The 16,523-nt window shown below is 45.0% G+C and overlaps 1 protein-coding gene across 3 annotated transcripts in view; it reads left to right on the top strand.

Annotated features, from left to right (window-relative positions):
- Positions 1–8,067: 8,067 nt before the first annotated feature.
- The window catches only part of SLC71A1 (solute carrier family 71 member 1), a 29,392-nt gene continuing 20,936 nt past the window's right edge, over positions 8,068–16,523 (top strand). The window contains exons 1-3 of one of the 3 annotated variants that reach the window (XM_088481982.1): positions 8,068–8,211; positions 13,946–14,070; positions 15,680–15,775. In XM_088481982.1, coding sequence (XP_088338108.1) covers positions 8,106–8,211; positions 13,946–14,070; positions 15,680–15,775 — 327 coding nt within the window. In that variant the 5' untranslated portion in view covers positions 8,068–8,105. Of the gene's footprint in view, positions 8,212–8,231; positions 8,305–13,925; positions 14,071–15,679; positions 15,776–16,523 lie in introns of those variants that run through there. The other 2 variants (XM_088481985.1, XM_088481983.1) reach the window with 2 other exon arrangements.

Genomic DNA, 16,523 nt, shown 5'->3' with positions numbered 1-16,523 from the left:
GTGGTGAACCCTCTATATTCACTCTTGTGAAGTCTTCTCTTGATTGTTGACTTTGACACATATACATCTACCTCCTGGAGAGTGTTCTTGATTTGGCCAACTATTGTCAAGGGGTTTTTCTACAGCAGGGAAATAATTCTTCTGTCATCCACCACAGTTGTTTTCCGTGGTCTTCCGGATTTTTTGGTGTTGCTGAGCTCTCCGGTGCGTTCTTTCTTTTTAAGAATGTTCCAAACAGTTGATTTGGTCACACCTAATGCTTTTGCTATCTCTCTGATGGGTTTGTTTTGATTTTTCAGCCTAATGATGGCTTGCTTCACTGATAGTGACAGCTCTTTGGATCTCATATTGAGAGTCGACAGCAACTGATTCCAAATGCAAATGTCACACCTTGAATCAACTCCAGACCTTTTACATGCTTAATTGATAATGAAATAACGAGGGAATAGCCCACACCTGTCCATCAAATAGCTTTTGAGTTGATAGTCCCATTACTTAAAAAGTGGGAGGCACATATAGAAACCGTTGTAATTCCTACACCGTTCACCCAATTTGGATGTAATTACCCTCAAATTAAATCTGAAAGTCTGCAGTTAAAGCACATCTTGATTGTTTCATTTCAAAACCATTGTGGTGAATAGAGGCCAAAATCTGAAAATTCTATCAATGTCCCAATATTTATGGACCTGACTGTGTGTATATATATATATATATATATATATATATATACACACACACACACACACACACATTGACCCTCTGCCCCAGCCTCCAATGTGTCCCTCTGTCCCAGCTCCCAATGGGTGCCTCTGCCCCCAATGTTTGTCGCTGTCCAGTGCCCCATTCCCCATGTGTGCCTCTGACCCAATCCCCATGTGTGCCTCTGCCCCAGTCCCCATGTGTGCCTCTGCCCCAGTCCCCATGTGTGCCTCTGCCCAAGTCCCCATGTGTGCCTCTGCCCCAGTCCCAATCTGTGTCTCTGCCCCAGTCCCCATGTGTGCCTCTGCCTCAATCTGTGCCTCTGCCCCAGTCCCCATGTGTGCCTCTGCCCCAGTCCCCATCTGTGCCTCTGCCCCAGTCCCCATGTGTGCCTCTGCCCCAGTCCCCATGTGTGTCTCTGCCCCAGTCCCCATGTGTGCCTCTGCCCCAGTCCCCATGTGTGCCTCTGCCCCAGCCCCCACGTGTGCCTCTGCCCCAGCCCCCACGTGTGCCTCTGCCCACCCAGCCTTTGTGAGCATCTCCCCACTTACCCCTATCTGTGTGCCTCTGATTGGGGAGCCCTACTATCTCCCCACATATTCTGATGTAAGCCTGCCTGCACCCACAGTGCTGCATCCTTTGTAGTTTGGCAGCGCTGGACTTTTCCATGTGATTCAGATGAAGCCCGATCCTGGCATGACCCAGAGACGGTGATGTGGTGACATGACGTCACATACCTGTATTCCGCCTCCAGCTACAGTGATGCAGTGACACAGCGTTGCAAGTGGTAGTGCAATGAAATTGAATCAATATGTTTATATTTTTTCCTGTGGGGCCAATGTATTTGTATTATTTATTTTATCCTATTGGGGCCAATGTGTGTTTTTTTCCTACAGGGGCCAATGTCATCTGCTACATGCGTCATGGGATTTAGATGGGACCCAGGAAATGTCAGGTAGGACCCCAATTTTTTAAAGTGAGGGGTCCCTGGGACCCACATTTTTTTTGGCTCACCGCGATCAATGGAGTATATCTGAAAATATGTCTCTACTCACCAAAGAAGCCTCTGCAGATTCCCCCACAACCTCTTGCTGCACTCTACACTCCTCTGTCTCTGCCATCACCTAGACAGAAGGACGAACAGGATCTTGCTGCACCAACAACATGAGGAGGTCATAATACCATATGCTGTCGGCCCGGCTCACGATTGCTTGGAATTTTACATATTTTTGTGTTCTTTGATAAATGCAGTACGCAGATTTTGTATTTTACTGCGCACCCAATCTATGGACGCAGCATCGTAATATGGCTTACTGAACTCCTGGTATTGTTTCTGCTTATTGTTGTATATTTTTGACTTTGTATGCCAAAGACAGTCATGGTGCCTATATAGCTAGATAGAGCCACTTATAAAATCCAGCTCACGATCCAGAGACATTCCTATTAAAAAAGTATAAAAAATACATTTTAAAAAAAATTTAATATTCTGGACACCCCCAATAGTGGGGGTGGCAGTTGAACTACATAATTGTTACCCCCAAATAACAGGGGCCTTAATGGACTCTTGTTCATTTTGGGATAAAATGTTCACTTGTTGTAAATAAAGTTGAAATGGTTACACACATGTAACTTATTTTAGATGCATATAATTGCCTATGTATAGGAGGGGGAGAAATTGAATTCATTGACACAATGGCCTTTTCTTGATTTAATTAAAAAACATTATACTATTCCAGTTTTTATGTAAAAGACCGTTGTGTGAATGAAAACCAATAGCTTAAGGCCATATAGTACACAATTACAAAATTATTTTGGGGTACACTGGGTGGTAAATCACGTTTGCACAGCAACAGGCTTAAAAAACACATTATAACACATCTGTTTTTCCCCATATACATTGGTGGGCATTACAGGTAAACAACCACATTTGAATATTTGCACACAGTACATTTTTCCTGCGGACACTACAGGCCTATAGATATCATTGGTGGGCAGTAGGCATTGCTGGGGAAACATAGGTGGACAGTGGGCATTGCTGGGCAAACAGAGGTGTGCATTGTTGGGCAAACATAGGTGGGGAGTGTGTGCAGGGCCCAAAATAAACCTCCACTCTGCATATAGACATCATTGGTGAGCAGTGGGCTTTGCATGGGGAAACATAAGTGAGCAGTTGGCATTGCTGGGCAAACAGAGGTGGGCATTGCTGGGCAAACAGAGGGCAGTGTGTGCAGGGCCAAAAATAAACCCCCACTCTGCATACAGACATCATTGGTGGGCAGTGGGCATTGCTGGGGAAACATAGGTGGGCAGTGGGCATTGCTGGGCAAACAGAGGTGGGCATTGCTGGGCAAACAGAGGAGGGCAGTGTGTGCAGGGCTCAAAATAAACCCCCACTCTGCATATAGACATCATTGGTGGGCAGTGGGCATTCATTGGTGACCAGTGGGAATTGCAGGGCAGCAAATATACATACCTGCTGTTGAAACCCCACACAATCGTGTTTGCTGCTCCTCTACCTTCACGATGCCCCTGCTGCTCCTCTCCGCTCACGACGCCGCTGTTTGGAGTGGGAGTAGACAGGAAAATGTCACTCAAATGACACCACTCGGACGGTTGGATGCACGATGCATCGCATGTGCAAATACACGGCACGATCGGCATACGATCACAATAGATATGATGGGCTGCGCATCTGATCAAACAATACGTTTTATGAGCTGCGGGAGCGCACATCAGATCGGATTGTACCTTAAAAACTACACGATTTCCACGCGATTCATCATACGACGAGTCGCAAATCGGGTAATCGGTCCGAAATAGCACTAGTGTATGGTCTGCATAACAGTCCAGGTTTTAAGGATATCCATGTTTAACCACAGGTGACTCAATTAGTACTTGTTATTTAACCACTTGTGCTCAACCATGGATATCTCTAAAACCTGAACTGTTGGGGTGCCTTGAGGACCGTGTTTGGGAACCTCTGGTCTAGACACTTCTATTTGCTAAAATACACTTACTGGTTATTATTTATAAAAATTGCACAAATTAACCATTTGACACCAATTAACTGCCTCCAATTATTTTTTGGAAGTTCAGGATGATTTCCCCACTCTTACATTTACATCACATAGGTCGCACACTGCTGATTTAACGTGCAACACCCAACTTGCCTTTTCTAGTTGAATAGCAAGGGAATCGGGAGCGTGCTTCATGATATATATCTCACAAAAAATATATGGAAAATTCTCTATATGTATCAGGCCGGGACGAACTGTGATTACATTGCAGATGCTCACATCAGGACGGTAACCATTTACCAATATTTTGTTTTATTATTCATTTATGAGAATCATTTTTTAAATATATTGATATATTGTTCTTTTATCAGTGCCATTGTACTAACACTGAGGGCCTAATTCAGAGCTGCTCGCAAAAAGCGTGCGATCGCTCTGACTCAGGGCGTGTGCTTTTTTTTTGTTGCAGCCTCTTGGCCGCTCACATAGCTGTGGGTTACCATGATGATGGTTGCGATGGTCAAGACCATCGCGACCATCGGGCTTGCGACGAGACCCTTGCGGTAGGGTCTCGTTGCCGCAAGCCCCAGTGGACTTCCTGCACTATTACAGCAGGAAGTCCACCTACTGACATCACTAGTGATGTCAGTAGGGCCGCCCACAAACGGCATGCGTTCCTGCAGGAACGCCTCCGTTTGCTCAGCCACCCCACCGCCATGCCTACAAAATGGGGCGTGCTGTCAATCAACATCAATAGCCGCCCCTTTTGTGCGCACTGGGCCACCATCGACCCGCTTGCGAGCGCATAGCGCTTGCGAGCGGGTCTGAATCAGGCCCTATGTTCATTGTTCTTCAGATCAATTTTTATTATATTATATGTTTATTTTTACTTATTCAGACTTCATTTGACTCTATTATATAGTAGGTCCATTGGTGAGCTGCTGCTTGTTTGCACACTTACATCATTTGGTGCGCCCCTTATTGTGTTTTTCTTTCACATTCTGGAAGGACCACGATCTTTCTGTTCTTGACACAAAGATTAGTAAGGCCTGGTACTGTAATCTAATAGAGCATATCAGTAGCATTCTCTGTAACCCATCTGGATCCTTTGCCAGAGCCTTGCTCCCATGGGCAGATTACATTAATTTTTTACTTGTTTTTCTTTTAGAATGTTTTTTATACATGCTACTGCTTTCTGATCTTCATGCACTTTACGCCCACCTCTTCTAGACTGAACATTGGGTCAAGTGAGCTCATTCACCATAACCCCTACCCCCTGACTAGCCCACCCAGCAAGAATTATTTTTTTTTTATATACATATTTGTAGTTTAAATTATTATGCTGTCATTGTATTGGTGTTATGTCATGGCCCACATGTACCAATGTCTATTTGATATTGCACCTCAATAACATGGGAAAACAAACATAGGCATATATGAACAAACACCTAATATTCTAATTCTTCTCTCTGGAGCATTTGTATGCAGGGATGTAATGCAACACCCCCAGGATACATAACAAAATATTGGGGAGGGATTGGAAGGGATGGCAATCGGAAACTGATGGTTTGTGACATGGGTGTTTTCATTCCGTTGATGTTTTTTCAAGTAGATTCCGTGTGGATGGTGCCTAGTGATAACCAACGCCCAATTGATTCCGATGGCTGTTTTCCAGTGTTTAGTCACATCACTGTGCATACTGTGTCCATATCAGAACTCCTTTGCTCCTGCACAGACAATATCTATCTAGACCATTACATGTTTAACAAGCGATGGTTACATGCCATCAATAGGCATGCACTGATGGCCAGAGGTGTAGCATGAAGTCATAGTGCACGGAGCATGCTATTGCTAGGAGCCCCCATCCTCTGCTGAATTTTACTAAAGTGGTCATGTGCCATATCTGCCGAAACAGGAGCTCAAACCTACCAATTGTTCTCCAGCTGTCAGGACATGTCATGGATAAAATAAAGGCAGGGAGGAGATGTATGTCTATGCAGTCCAGTGCCAGCAGCAGCAACAGAGGGCACTTGCCCAGAAGTAATGACAGTCTCAGGCGGAAAGGCGGGCAAGAGGACTGGAGGCAGAAGGGGAGGTGGGTGAGGAGGCATGCTAGGAGATGGAAGAGGACCGGAGGTGGGCGAGGGCTAGAGGCAGGTGAGGAGGCAAGTGGGTAGACGGAAGTGGACTGGAGCGGGCAGGTAGGCAGGAGAGGACTGGAGTCAGTGAGGAGGTGTGCGGGTAGGCGAGAGAGGACTGGATGGAGACGGGCAAGGTGGCAGGGAGACAGGCAAGGAAGCGTGCTGGTAGGCAGGAGAGGACTGGAGCAGGCAACTAAGTGGAGAGTTGAGCTTGTGAATGTAAAGTGAAAAAAAAAAAGTAACTGAGTATTAATAATTATTGTAATTATAATAAACTGTTGGCAGCCCTACTTCCCTCTTACTTTCTCTCCCTCTCAATTCTCTTTTCTGTATTCCTCTCCCCCCCTTTTTTCTCCTTTTACTTAGGATGTCAGAGCTGCAGGGACCTCCCTTGCAGCTCACTGCCACTCAATTCCACCAGTAGGCTAACGCCAGTGATATATCTCTCTCCCCCACCCTGCTCGTGGCTGCAGCCTTCCCCGCCCAAAACAATGAACAGAGGTCCAGGCCGTGGGAGGGCCCAGGGCCATGCCTACCTGCCCCCCAGAGCAGTCTGCCTCTGCTGTCAGGATCTAGGGTGGGCGCTTAGGTGTGGCACTGTGCAGGAGCAGAGGAGGTGATCAGGCTGCCAGAACTAAGCAGAAAATATGAGATATGGTAAGAACTTGGTGTGGTAAGAACTTGGTAAGAACTGGCAAAGGTGTCACCGCTAGCTGTGACTCCAGATGCTTACCAGCATCCCCGGATCAGTACCGGCGTTCTGGTACCGGCGGGGTGTAGAGAAGACAGCATGGACGTCAGTAGTGACTGTCCATGCTGTACTTCCAGATGTGCAGCCACAGCTGCCGCGAAGAGAACTTCTCCTTAGCCCCCCTCTAAACAGGTGCTCCGACTCCGAGCCACCAACGAAACTGAGATGCCTTGGCTCGGGGGTGGGGTATAGGAGGGAGAGCCTAGTGCATCCTGGGAGGCTGAAAACTTAACTCTATGGTGCCCGATGCCTGACGTCATCACCTATACCCCAAGGTATCCTGTGGATACCCTATGGACCCTGATGTAGAAAGAAGTGTACCTGGAGCCAGCACCCGGGAGTCTGTATTTGATTAAACTGCCGGAGTTGGACTCCAGCCGCAGCAGCGCCCTCTGATCTGTCCGGCGCCCGCACTCCATTGGAACTGCCCTCCCTACGCCCCTGCCGATGGCAGCAATTTAATCTTGCTCTTGCAATGCCCATCTATAGGACTTGGTGATGCCTGTCCACTCCTCTTGTGGCTATTCTCTTGAATCTGATATGGGGCTCCATGGCAGATGCAGTAGTTCCGCACAAACTAGAAATAGGCTCATGCACAGGCGTAGACCCCAATGGACTCACCTCACCAATGTTCCTGGTTATAAATAATGTATATTCATTTTCCAGGCAGGTATGTGTGCCTTCAATGTCTGTGTCGTAATAACTCTACACTTCCCCACAACTCTCATGCCTAATAGTATTTATAGTAGGATACATTCAATATCCCGGCTTAGAATATCCACGCCGAAATCCGACACCTGTCAGAATCCCGGGTCCGGCATCCCAAAAGTAAGTAAGCAGGGTTGGGTGGAGGGTTAGGCACTAGGCGTTAGGGTTAGACACTATGGGGGGAGGGTTAGGGTGCGGGGGAAGTTAGGCACGGTTACAGCTAGAACCCCTTCCTTAGATGTACCCTGATGTCATCAGTTACTGTCCAGCGCCTTTCCCTACCATCCATGTGGGCATAGAGAGGGAATATAATCTTGTGGCGAGCTAAGTGAGCCCGCAAGGGGACAACTTTCTTCTTTTGGTGGACAGTATGGGCAGGAAACTGCACTTCAGCCCTCAATGACGTCACTTCCAGGTAGAAAATCTGAAGGAGAAATAACCATTTATCCACCGGAAGGAGAGGGTTAAGTAGGGAGAGGGTTAGGATACCTACCGACATGTGTCGGCATCCTAACCCGGCGTCGGTATTTTGACCGCCGTCATCCCGTACCCATCCCATCTACGTGTTCCCAATTACGCAGTGAAAACCACCTTGCCCGATGCCCATTGCCGCCTCATACACGCTGTGTGCGTGTAGTGTACACTGTACACAGACTCAATACTCTACACACAGGTAAAGAACGCGCATAAAATGTGTGACGTCACATTTCCGAGTTCGCCCCGCCCCTCACCGCGCGGCCGGGGGAGAGGGAGGGAGGTGACGCGACGCTCACGTGCGAACGAAAGCAGCCAATGGGCGGGTCGCGCGATGTGACGTGGGGAGGTGGAGCGTGCGCAACATGGCGGCTGAGTGATAGCGGCGGCGGAGGCAGCAGCGGCGGCAGGAGGAGAGAGACAGGTAGGCAGGAAGGAGAGGCCGGGCGGGCAGCACAGAGGGAAAGTCCTGGGGGCGTCACAGCATAGATGAGGGGCAGGAGAGCCACATCCGCTGGTACGTGGTCATGCGGGAGTCAGGTGGCAGAAGTGACAGATGGAGGCAGACGGGGGATCTCTCCGCTCTTCTGTCTCTCTGATCATGTGTCTGTGCCGCTCTGCTCCCACCCTGGTAGCACAGGGGGAAGAGCTTCTCGTTAGCACACAGGAACACTACACTAGTGTCACCACCACAACTCAGTAACATCATCTGTATAGCGTCACCACCACAATAACACTACAACAACTCCGTAATCACATCATCTGACGTCACTGCAACATTGTCTCCACCACAGCCTCATCTCCTACTGTCACTACCACAGTGACACATCAGTAGTAATATAACCTATAGTGTCACTCCAACATTGTCACCGTTACAGCGTCATCTTACTGTCACCACCGCAATAACACACTAACTCTGTAGTAATATAATCTCTAGTGTCACTACAACATTGTCACCGTTACAGCGTCATCTCTTACTGTTACCACCACAATAACACACTAACTAGTAATATAGGCACTCATTCAGAGGCGCTTGCTTCGTTCTGAATGAGGGCGGCTGCTTGTATGTTTAAGTGCGGCCTCCTGGTCGCTAGCTAAGCTGTGGGTTATCACCCACAGCTTTAGCGACCGACCAGGTTGATGGTCAAGACCATCGGGGCTTGCGACGAGACCCTAAGGTTGGGTCTCGGCAACCACAAGCCCCAGGGAGCTTCCTGCTCTGATCGAGCAGGAAGCTCTCCACTGACATCACTGCTGATGTCAGTGCGGCCGCCCACAAAACGGTAGGCGTTCCTTAAGTAACGCCTCAGTTTGTGAAACCACCCCCCCGCCATGCCTACAAAACAGGCCGAGCTGTCGATCAACATCGACAGCCGGCCCTTTTGTAGTGAGTTCCGGAGCGAGAGAGTTTCTCGCTCCGGGGCTTGCGCACACGCAGTGCGGCCGCAAGGCCTAACCATCGACCCGGTTGCGAGTGCTCAGCGCTTGCGACCGGGTCTGAATGAGGGCCATAATCTCTAGTGTCACTCCAACATTGTCACCGTTACAGCGTCATCTCTTTCTGTCACCACCACTATAACACACTAACTCAGTAGTAATATAATCTCTAGTGTCACTACAACATTGTCACCATTAAAGTAACACTGTAGCTCAGAAATAATTTATAGTGGCACTACAATATTATCACTAACTCCGTGATATCTCCTCTAGGGGCATGAGGTCTGGCATGCGCACGTCTACAGGGCATTTACTGTGGAGGTGCGGATCCCTCTTCCCATAGGAAGAAGCAGGACTCCGGGAATCAACACCACCTGAACTGAAGATGGGGTTGATTCCCGCAGACACTCTGAAAACGTCTAGTTTTCAGAGTTTGAATACTAGGCAACCCTTTTGAATCCTAATAATGAATGGGCCTGTTACTTACATGTGGAAACTACCGTTAGTGATTAGGCCCCCTAGTGTCACTACAGCATTGTTATTAATAAAATAATGCTACACCTAATTTTTTCATAGCCAACAACACTATAACTCAGTAATAGTGTCACTTCTAGTCAACAGAGTCAATATACTTAGTAATAACATCATTCTAAAGTTCCAATGATTTACTGCTACACAGTAACAGTACATTTCTGTGAAAGTATCACTTCTATTGTTACAATAGTATTGTCAGCAACATGTAAGTACTGTTTCTAGTAATAATCACTTGTAGTTTCACAGCAACATTTGGACCAGCAACATTACAGCTAAGTAATAGTATCACTTTTTAGGGTCAGATTGAATTGAGCACAATGGCAATTTCGTTCCGGAACACCACATCGCAGCTAGCAACATCACCAGTATTTCCTTGTGCACCATATAGGAGCAGATGAGAACTAGCGATATTCAGTGTACTGTATATGTGCGCAGTTGAATATCCCTCTGAATTGAATCATCCCAACAATGTCATCAACTCTGTAATGCTACGATTCAGTAATGTCACTTGTTTTATAATGTCACCAACACAATAACACTACTACTCGGATATAATATCACTTTTAGCATCGCTACAGCATTGTTTAGTGTTCACTCTAGGTACGGCGTTGGAAATAGAGAAACTGCACGCGCCCGAAAAGGGGCTGCAGCCACGAGAAACGGGGGTATGTCTTAAGACACCCCCTTTTGTTCTCTTGGGGGCCTGCCCAGCACTTACTCACTACACCGCAGTTTTCACCATCCACGGGACACTGCAGCCTGCGGTTTGGGATGGCACCCGCAGGCTGCTTTAGCAGAGTGCATTCTGCCCCTTTGAAATCAGGCAGGGTGCGGCGCCCCATTAAAACAGCCTAGCGGGAATGCTAATTGTTTCCTACACTTTATCGCTGTTTATCAATAATAGAATCTCTGGTGTCACTACAACATTGTCACCAACACAATACTTGCCTATTTTTAACACCTCCCCACTAGGGGCTCCAAGAGGGGAGGTATAAGTGGGAGGTGCTGGGGCCTGGCTTCACAAATTACACCACTGTGGCACCTTCCCTACTGTTTACTTCCACAATTTGCCACATTGGGCAGCATCATCAAGTCCCTGATTGACCACTTCACTATAGAAGTGGGTGGTATCCTGGGGGGTTATCTACTCAGCAATGGTGTCATTGCAACCAACTAAAAACACTACTTCAGAAATAGTGTCACAACATTCTAATACTAAAGATAAAACACAGGGGAACCTTGCGCAAAACCTTCAATTGGTACCAATATGATTAGGGTGGTGATTTATTCATAACCCCCACTTAAATCAATGGGTAGAATCTGAAAAAACGATAGTCAAATGTCAATGTCTTATGATAAGTTCATGCTTATGGATCCTCTTCTTAAATAAAAATGGTTTGCCCAAACGTCACAAATGTCATAGATAAGCTTTCTTCACATACACCGTCGTGTCCTCTTGTTCCTCAAAGATATAAAGGGAGACAAGGAAGGGCCACAATAGTGTAATACAGTTTTATTTCTGACAAAATTTGTTTAAAAACACTGAGGCTGCGTACCAGATTTCAAGGTGTAAACAAACACAAGGGATTTGTAACAACAGGGTACCTCCTGGGTTCAAGAATCCACCCCTTTCTAGCCTTGGTCTGGAACAGCTACTCCTCAGATCACCAACGCGTTTCAGCTGTCATAGAGCCTTTATCAAGGTGTGTCTGGGCTAAACCAAAAATTCGCTTTAAATTCCCCCCCAAATGATATGATTGGTCAACACAAATTTTCTTCATTTCAATGGGGATGTTCCTGTATTCTCATTATGTAAAGCGCTAACTACTTTTAATTTAATCCTGTAAACCCCACCTCTATTTTGTGGTAAATATCAGCCATATATAGAAGAAAATCGATGTGAATAGAAGTGGGTGGTATCCTGGGGGGTTTTCTACTCAGCAATGGTGTCACTGCAACATTGTAACCAACTCAAAACACTACTTCAGAAATAGTGTCACAACATTCTAATACTAAAACTCTGTATTAATATCACTTTTAATGTCACTACAACGTTGTCACCAGTGCAATAACACTACAACTCAGCAATTATATCCCTTCTAGAGGTCAATTCTATTAGGTGCAAGTTGGGTCCTGCTAGCAAACTCGCACGCAAATTACATTTGCAATCCATCTCACATTGCATTATTTAAAGAAATTTGGATTTTTATGTGTGCATCTCCAGAGCCGGTGAAAGTGTAGAGAAAAATCCCCTTGCTTGGGTTTAATTAGTATAATTTGGCCAATAAAGCCATGTCTGTTTTCAAGTGATTTTCTCTAAAAGCTCAGTAATAGTTGCCCAAACCACAGACTTATCGCACATTTCTGGTTGCCATCTCAGGAGGGTGCAAGCAGAAATGCTGACGCCAGCAAGTATCATGCCCGAACGGAGCACTATTGAATTGCTCTGTCGGGTGCCCATTAGTCAGAACAGTTCAGTCGTCCCCTTGGTGTCACTACAATATTGTCACCAACACAGTAACACGACTTCTTAGTAATAATATAATTTGTAGTATCACTACAACATTGTTCAACATTGTCAGTAACACTATAACATGCTCAGTGTATGTATGCTGGAATGTTATATCTGGGCATCTGTTTAGTGTCTATTGCTCATTAAATGCATCCTGATCTTTATATTCATACATTGTCTATCCTGCTATTACTTTGTGTACCCCTCTATCGGTAAATGGATCCTGCTGTCACTTTTGTGTGCCCCTTTATTGGTAAATGGATCTTGCTGTCACTTTTGTATGCCCCTCTATTGGTAAATGGATCTTGCTGTCACTTTTTTGTCTCTCTCTCTGTAATGGGATCCTGCTGTGTTAGGCCCTGATTCAGAGATGGACGCAATGGTTAGTTTTATGCAGATGGAGCGCCGTACTGCCCGCACACAGCGCTTGCATTGCAATCACTCATGCACAGAGGACCCACTCACAAAGTGACGGGTAGTTAGCATTTGGGGGTGGTTATAAAAATGCAGGCGTGTGTAACCATTTAAACACAGTTTCGTGAGCGTGCATAAATTAGTTACTGCGATCTCCTGTGCAGCATGCGCCCCCTCTGTGTCAGGAGAGCTGCAGTGTTTGCCGATGGTCAGACTTGACTTGCATGCTACGTGACTGCCCGATGTACTTTGATGGTACTGATGTTTACGCTGTTGTACGGATATGAGAAGGCAGCAGTGGGGTTACCTATGCTCGGCTGTGCTTTGAAAGGCATTAGCATATTTTAGCAACTGTGATCCATGAGAGTATGAAGTTGTGTTTGCATTACCGTCTGTTTCTAAATCAGGCCCTTAATTAAGCTGGCCACACATCTAAAGATTCTGTCCAACCAGCCAACTAGTTGATTGGTTGGAATGAAAACCTGGTAAGGTATGAAAGCAAATGACAATCAGCAATTTGCTCCCAAACGCCGTAAAATGGACAACAACTGTTGTTCGAACAAATTGTTTAGATTAAATATTTAACAGACTTGTCTGAGACCATTTTCATCTGGATTCTACCAGTCTCAGTACACAGATTCTTCTACTATTCCATTTTCTTCCTTTCTCTCAGAATAGTAATCTTGACTGTATTTATTTTTGTGTAATTGATCTTTTTTTCCATCTGCCGATGTCATTAAATGTTTCCTGTCAGCCCCCCCCCCCCCCCTTCCCTATATTCCTATACTCTACATATATTGAGAGGCAGGATTATGCTGTGCCATCTTTTTGTTTACTTATGTTTACACTTCAGTTTTGCATACATATAATACCATAAGGTACAGAACAGAGTGTAGTTTTACCATGGTAGATGTCAGACATAACATTAAAATGCAGATGTTGGCAAATACTGGATTTGAGATGGTGTACCAGTTTCTTCCTGATCTAGTGACAATAGATACTGAGCAAGATACCCCAGGATCTGTGGGACAAGTAAGCAATACATGGCATTAAGGCACTTCTTAGTTTTGTCTTGTTACCATGATTGTGTCTTAGCATGCCACGTTCCCAACTCTTTATAAATGTATTGTTCATGCTTAGGTCTTAATAATACAATACTATACTTGCATTTGAATACAATTCCCTGTGAGGTTTACACTCTGGATTTAATATGTTGGGGCCAATCATTCTTGTACCATCAGACTTTGTTACATCATTTAAGGTACCTTTGTGGGTGAATGTTGCCAGGACCATAGTGATGTGAAAATGACTCAGGGGAAGAAAAAGAAGAGAGTGAACCGCAGTGTTCTCCTCGCCAAAAAAATTATCATCAAAGACGGCGGCTCGGTAAGTTATATCCTGAATGAGCCTTACTCCAGCTATACAGCGATAGGGTCCATGCTGTGCTTAATTATTTTTGGTATACTGTATCCACTATAATACTTTGTTTTTCTTGCTTTCTCTTTTATTCTCATTTGTATGTTAAGTAAACTTTTTTTTTTGTTTGAACATCATAGTTTGAGTTAAATTAAGAGCTCTCCTTGTCTGATTTGGGCAATTTAATTCCCAGGCAGTACATGACTGCATATACAGTGAGCAGTTTAATTTCCTCCTGCATATAGCTTAGGCCTAGGCAGTGAAGACTGAGTCTACTTTCATTTCCTGTGTAATTTGTTGCACAGCTCACTGTTGTCATTGTTGCTTTGTGAACTGGCTATCTGAGGCATGTGTGAGTTGTGAACTGGCTGTCTGAGGCGGTATACGTTTAATATGCCGGGGGACGGCATCCCGGGCGTCGATATATCGATGCCGGAATCCCGACGCCCGGCATAATGCCGACGACAATATCCAGAAGAGGATTGGGATACCGACGTCTGCATCCTGAAGGTAAGAAGATGGGTAAGTATGATACTAAGCCCAGGGATGGGGGGGTTAGGTTTAGGCACCCCGGGGGGGAGATTATGGCTAGGCATTCCCTGGGAGGGTTAGGCACCATTGGTGGGAGGTTAGGGTTAGACACCCCCCGGGGAGGGTTAGGAGGGTGTGGGAAGGAGGGGTTAGGGTTAGGCACCACCAAGGAAGAGTAAGTCGGGGGAGGGTTTAGGGTACTTACCGCCCCTGTCGGCATCCTGGACGATCGGGCTTCCGGCGTTGGTATTTGAACCTGCGGTTATTCAGCCGCCGGGATATCATATCGATTCCTTCTGAGGCATGTGTGATTTGTGAACTGGCTGTCTGAGGCATGTGTGATTTGTGAACTGGCTGTCTGCGGCATGTGTGATTTGTGAACTGGCTGTCTGCGGCATGTGTGATTTGTGAACTGGCTGTCTGCGGCATGTGTGATTTGTGAACTGGCCGTCTGCGGCATGTGTGATTTGTGAACTGGCCGTCTGCGGCATGTGTGATTTGTGAACTGGCTGTCTGCGGCATGTGTGATTTGTGGCCCTTTTGGCAGGGAGAATTTTAAACATGTTTGTGTATCTAACATATTAATTTAAAGATATGGCACAATTGTCTTGTTTTCTACCTTTTGCCCTTTAACATTCCCTTATTATATATTTTTGTAGATTCTGTTTATTATTCAAGTCTCCAGTGCCTGTTAAATGCCATTTTTTTTTCTTGTTTAGTTTAACTCCATGATGAGTTGTTTCACCTTGGCAGTTTAATTTTAGAGGGTGAATGTAATAGCCTGTGACTGGTAGAACTCTGTGAGTTCTCTGCGAATCAGCCCAAAGTTTTAAAGGGGCAATCATTTAAAGTGCAAAACCAGGTTGGTTTTGTCTTTTAAATGATTGTTCCTTTAAAACATTGGGCAGACTCGCTGGGAACTCACACAAGTCGCAGGTTATTATATTTACCCCTAGGTTTTACACATTGGCAGTTGATACTCTGCTTAATTAAAACTAGTTTATTTTATGACTCCTTTGCCTCTAATATTCACTTTGTGTCTCTCAAGCCTCAGGGGTTTGGTTCTCCCAGCGTCTATCATGCAGTCATCGTGATCTTCCTTGAGTTCTTTGCTTGGGGCTTGCTTACTGCTCCAACCTTGGTGGTAAGTTCATGTGGGGATTATGCCTAAATTATTTCTGTAATTAACATGTGTTTAAGCACTACGCTGTTCAATTAAATCTATCTATCTAATAAAAGTACTGCTTTGGATACTTTATTACCAATATCCTAGTTTTGTGGACTAACAAATAATTGCTTTGACATATAAAAAAATATGACTTCATTTTGAGGAACGCATTATCTTTTAGTCTATGTGCAATAAATTATATGTTTTTAATGCATGTTTTTCTGATCTTGTGTGTTCTGGTTAAAATGCACACCCATTGTGCTTAATTGTTTGCACATATAATATATCTATTTTGATTTGCAGCAATCCAGATTTTCTTATTGGGGAGCAGCATATGTAAAATTTTGGTTGTTTTAGTATATTGTTTGATTTTGTAAGATTTGTTCATAACATATTATATTCAATCCAAAAGAGGTGCGTCTGGTAACAGAGTCACATGCAGTGACTCTCTAGTGTTTTATTTAATAAAAGTACCTGCATGCTGATTTTTTTTCTATCGTTATTTTGTTTATTTTGTAAAGATTTTTATTTGTCTATTTGGTCTTGTGATTTAAGTATGACTTTTTTTATTTTATTTTTTTCACTTGAGCTCACACTTACTATGTTCCTTTTCTTTGTGTGAAAATCTAGCCGGAATAATTCCATCAACTCAGAGAATTAATGGGGGCGGTTTAATAATTTTTTGGACAACGATAATTAATGGGTGACCGACAGGGCAAATCAA

The sequence above is a fragment of the Taudactylus pleione genome, unplaced genomic scaffold (assembly GCF_031769625.1).
Source record: "Taudactylus pleione unplaced genomic scaffold, aTauple2 ptg000017l, whole genome shotgun sequence".
Lineage (NCBI taxonomy): Eukaryota > Metazoa > Chordata > Amphibia > Anura > Myobatrachidae > Taudactylus > Taudactylus pleione.
The sequence above is the reverse complement of the archived record's forward strand: the minus strand, read 5'-3'. Positions and strand labels throughout refer to the sequence as shown.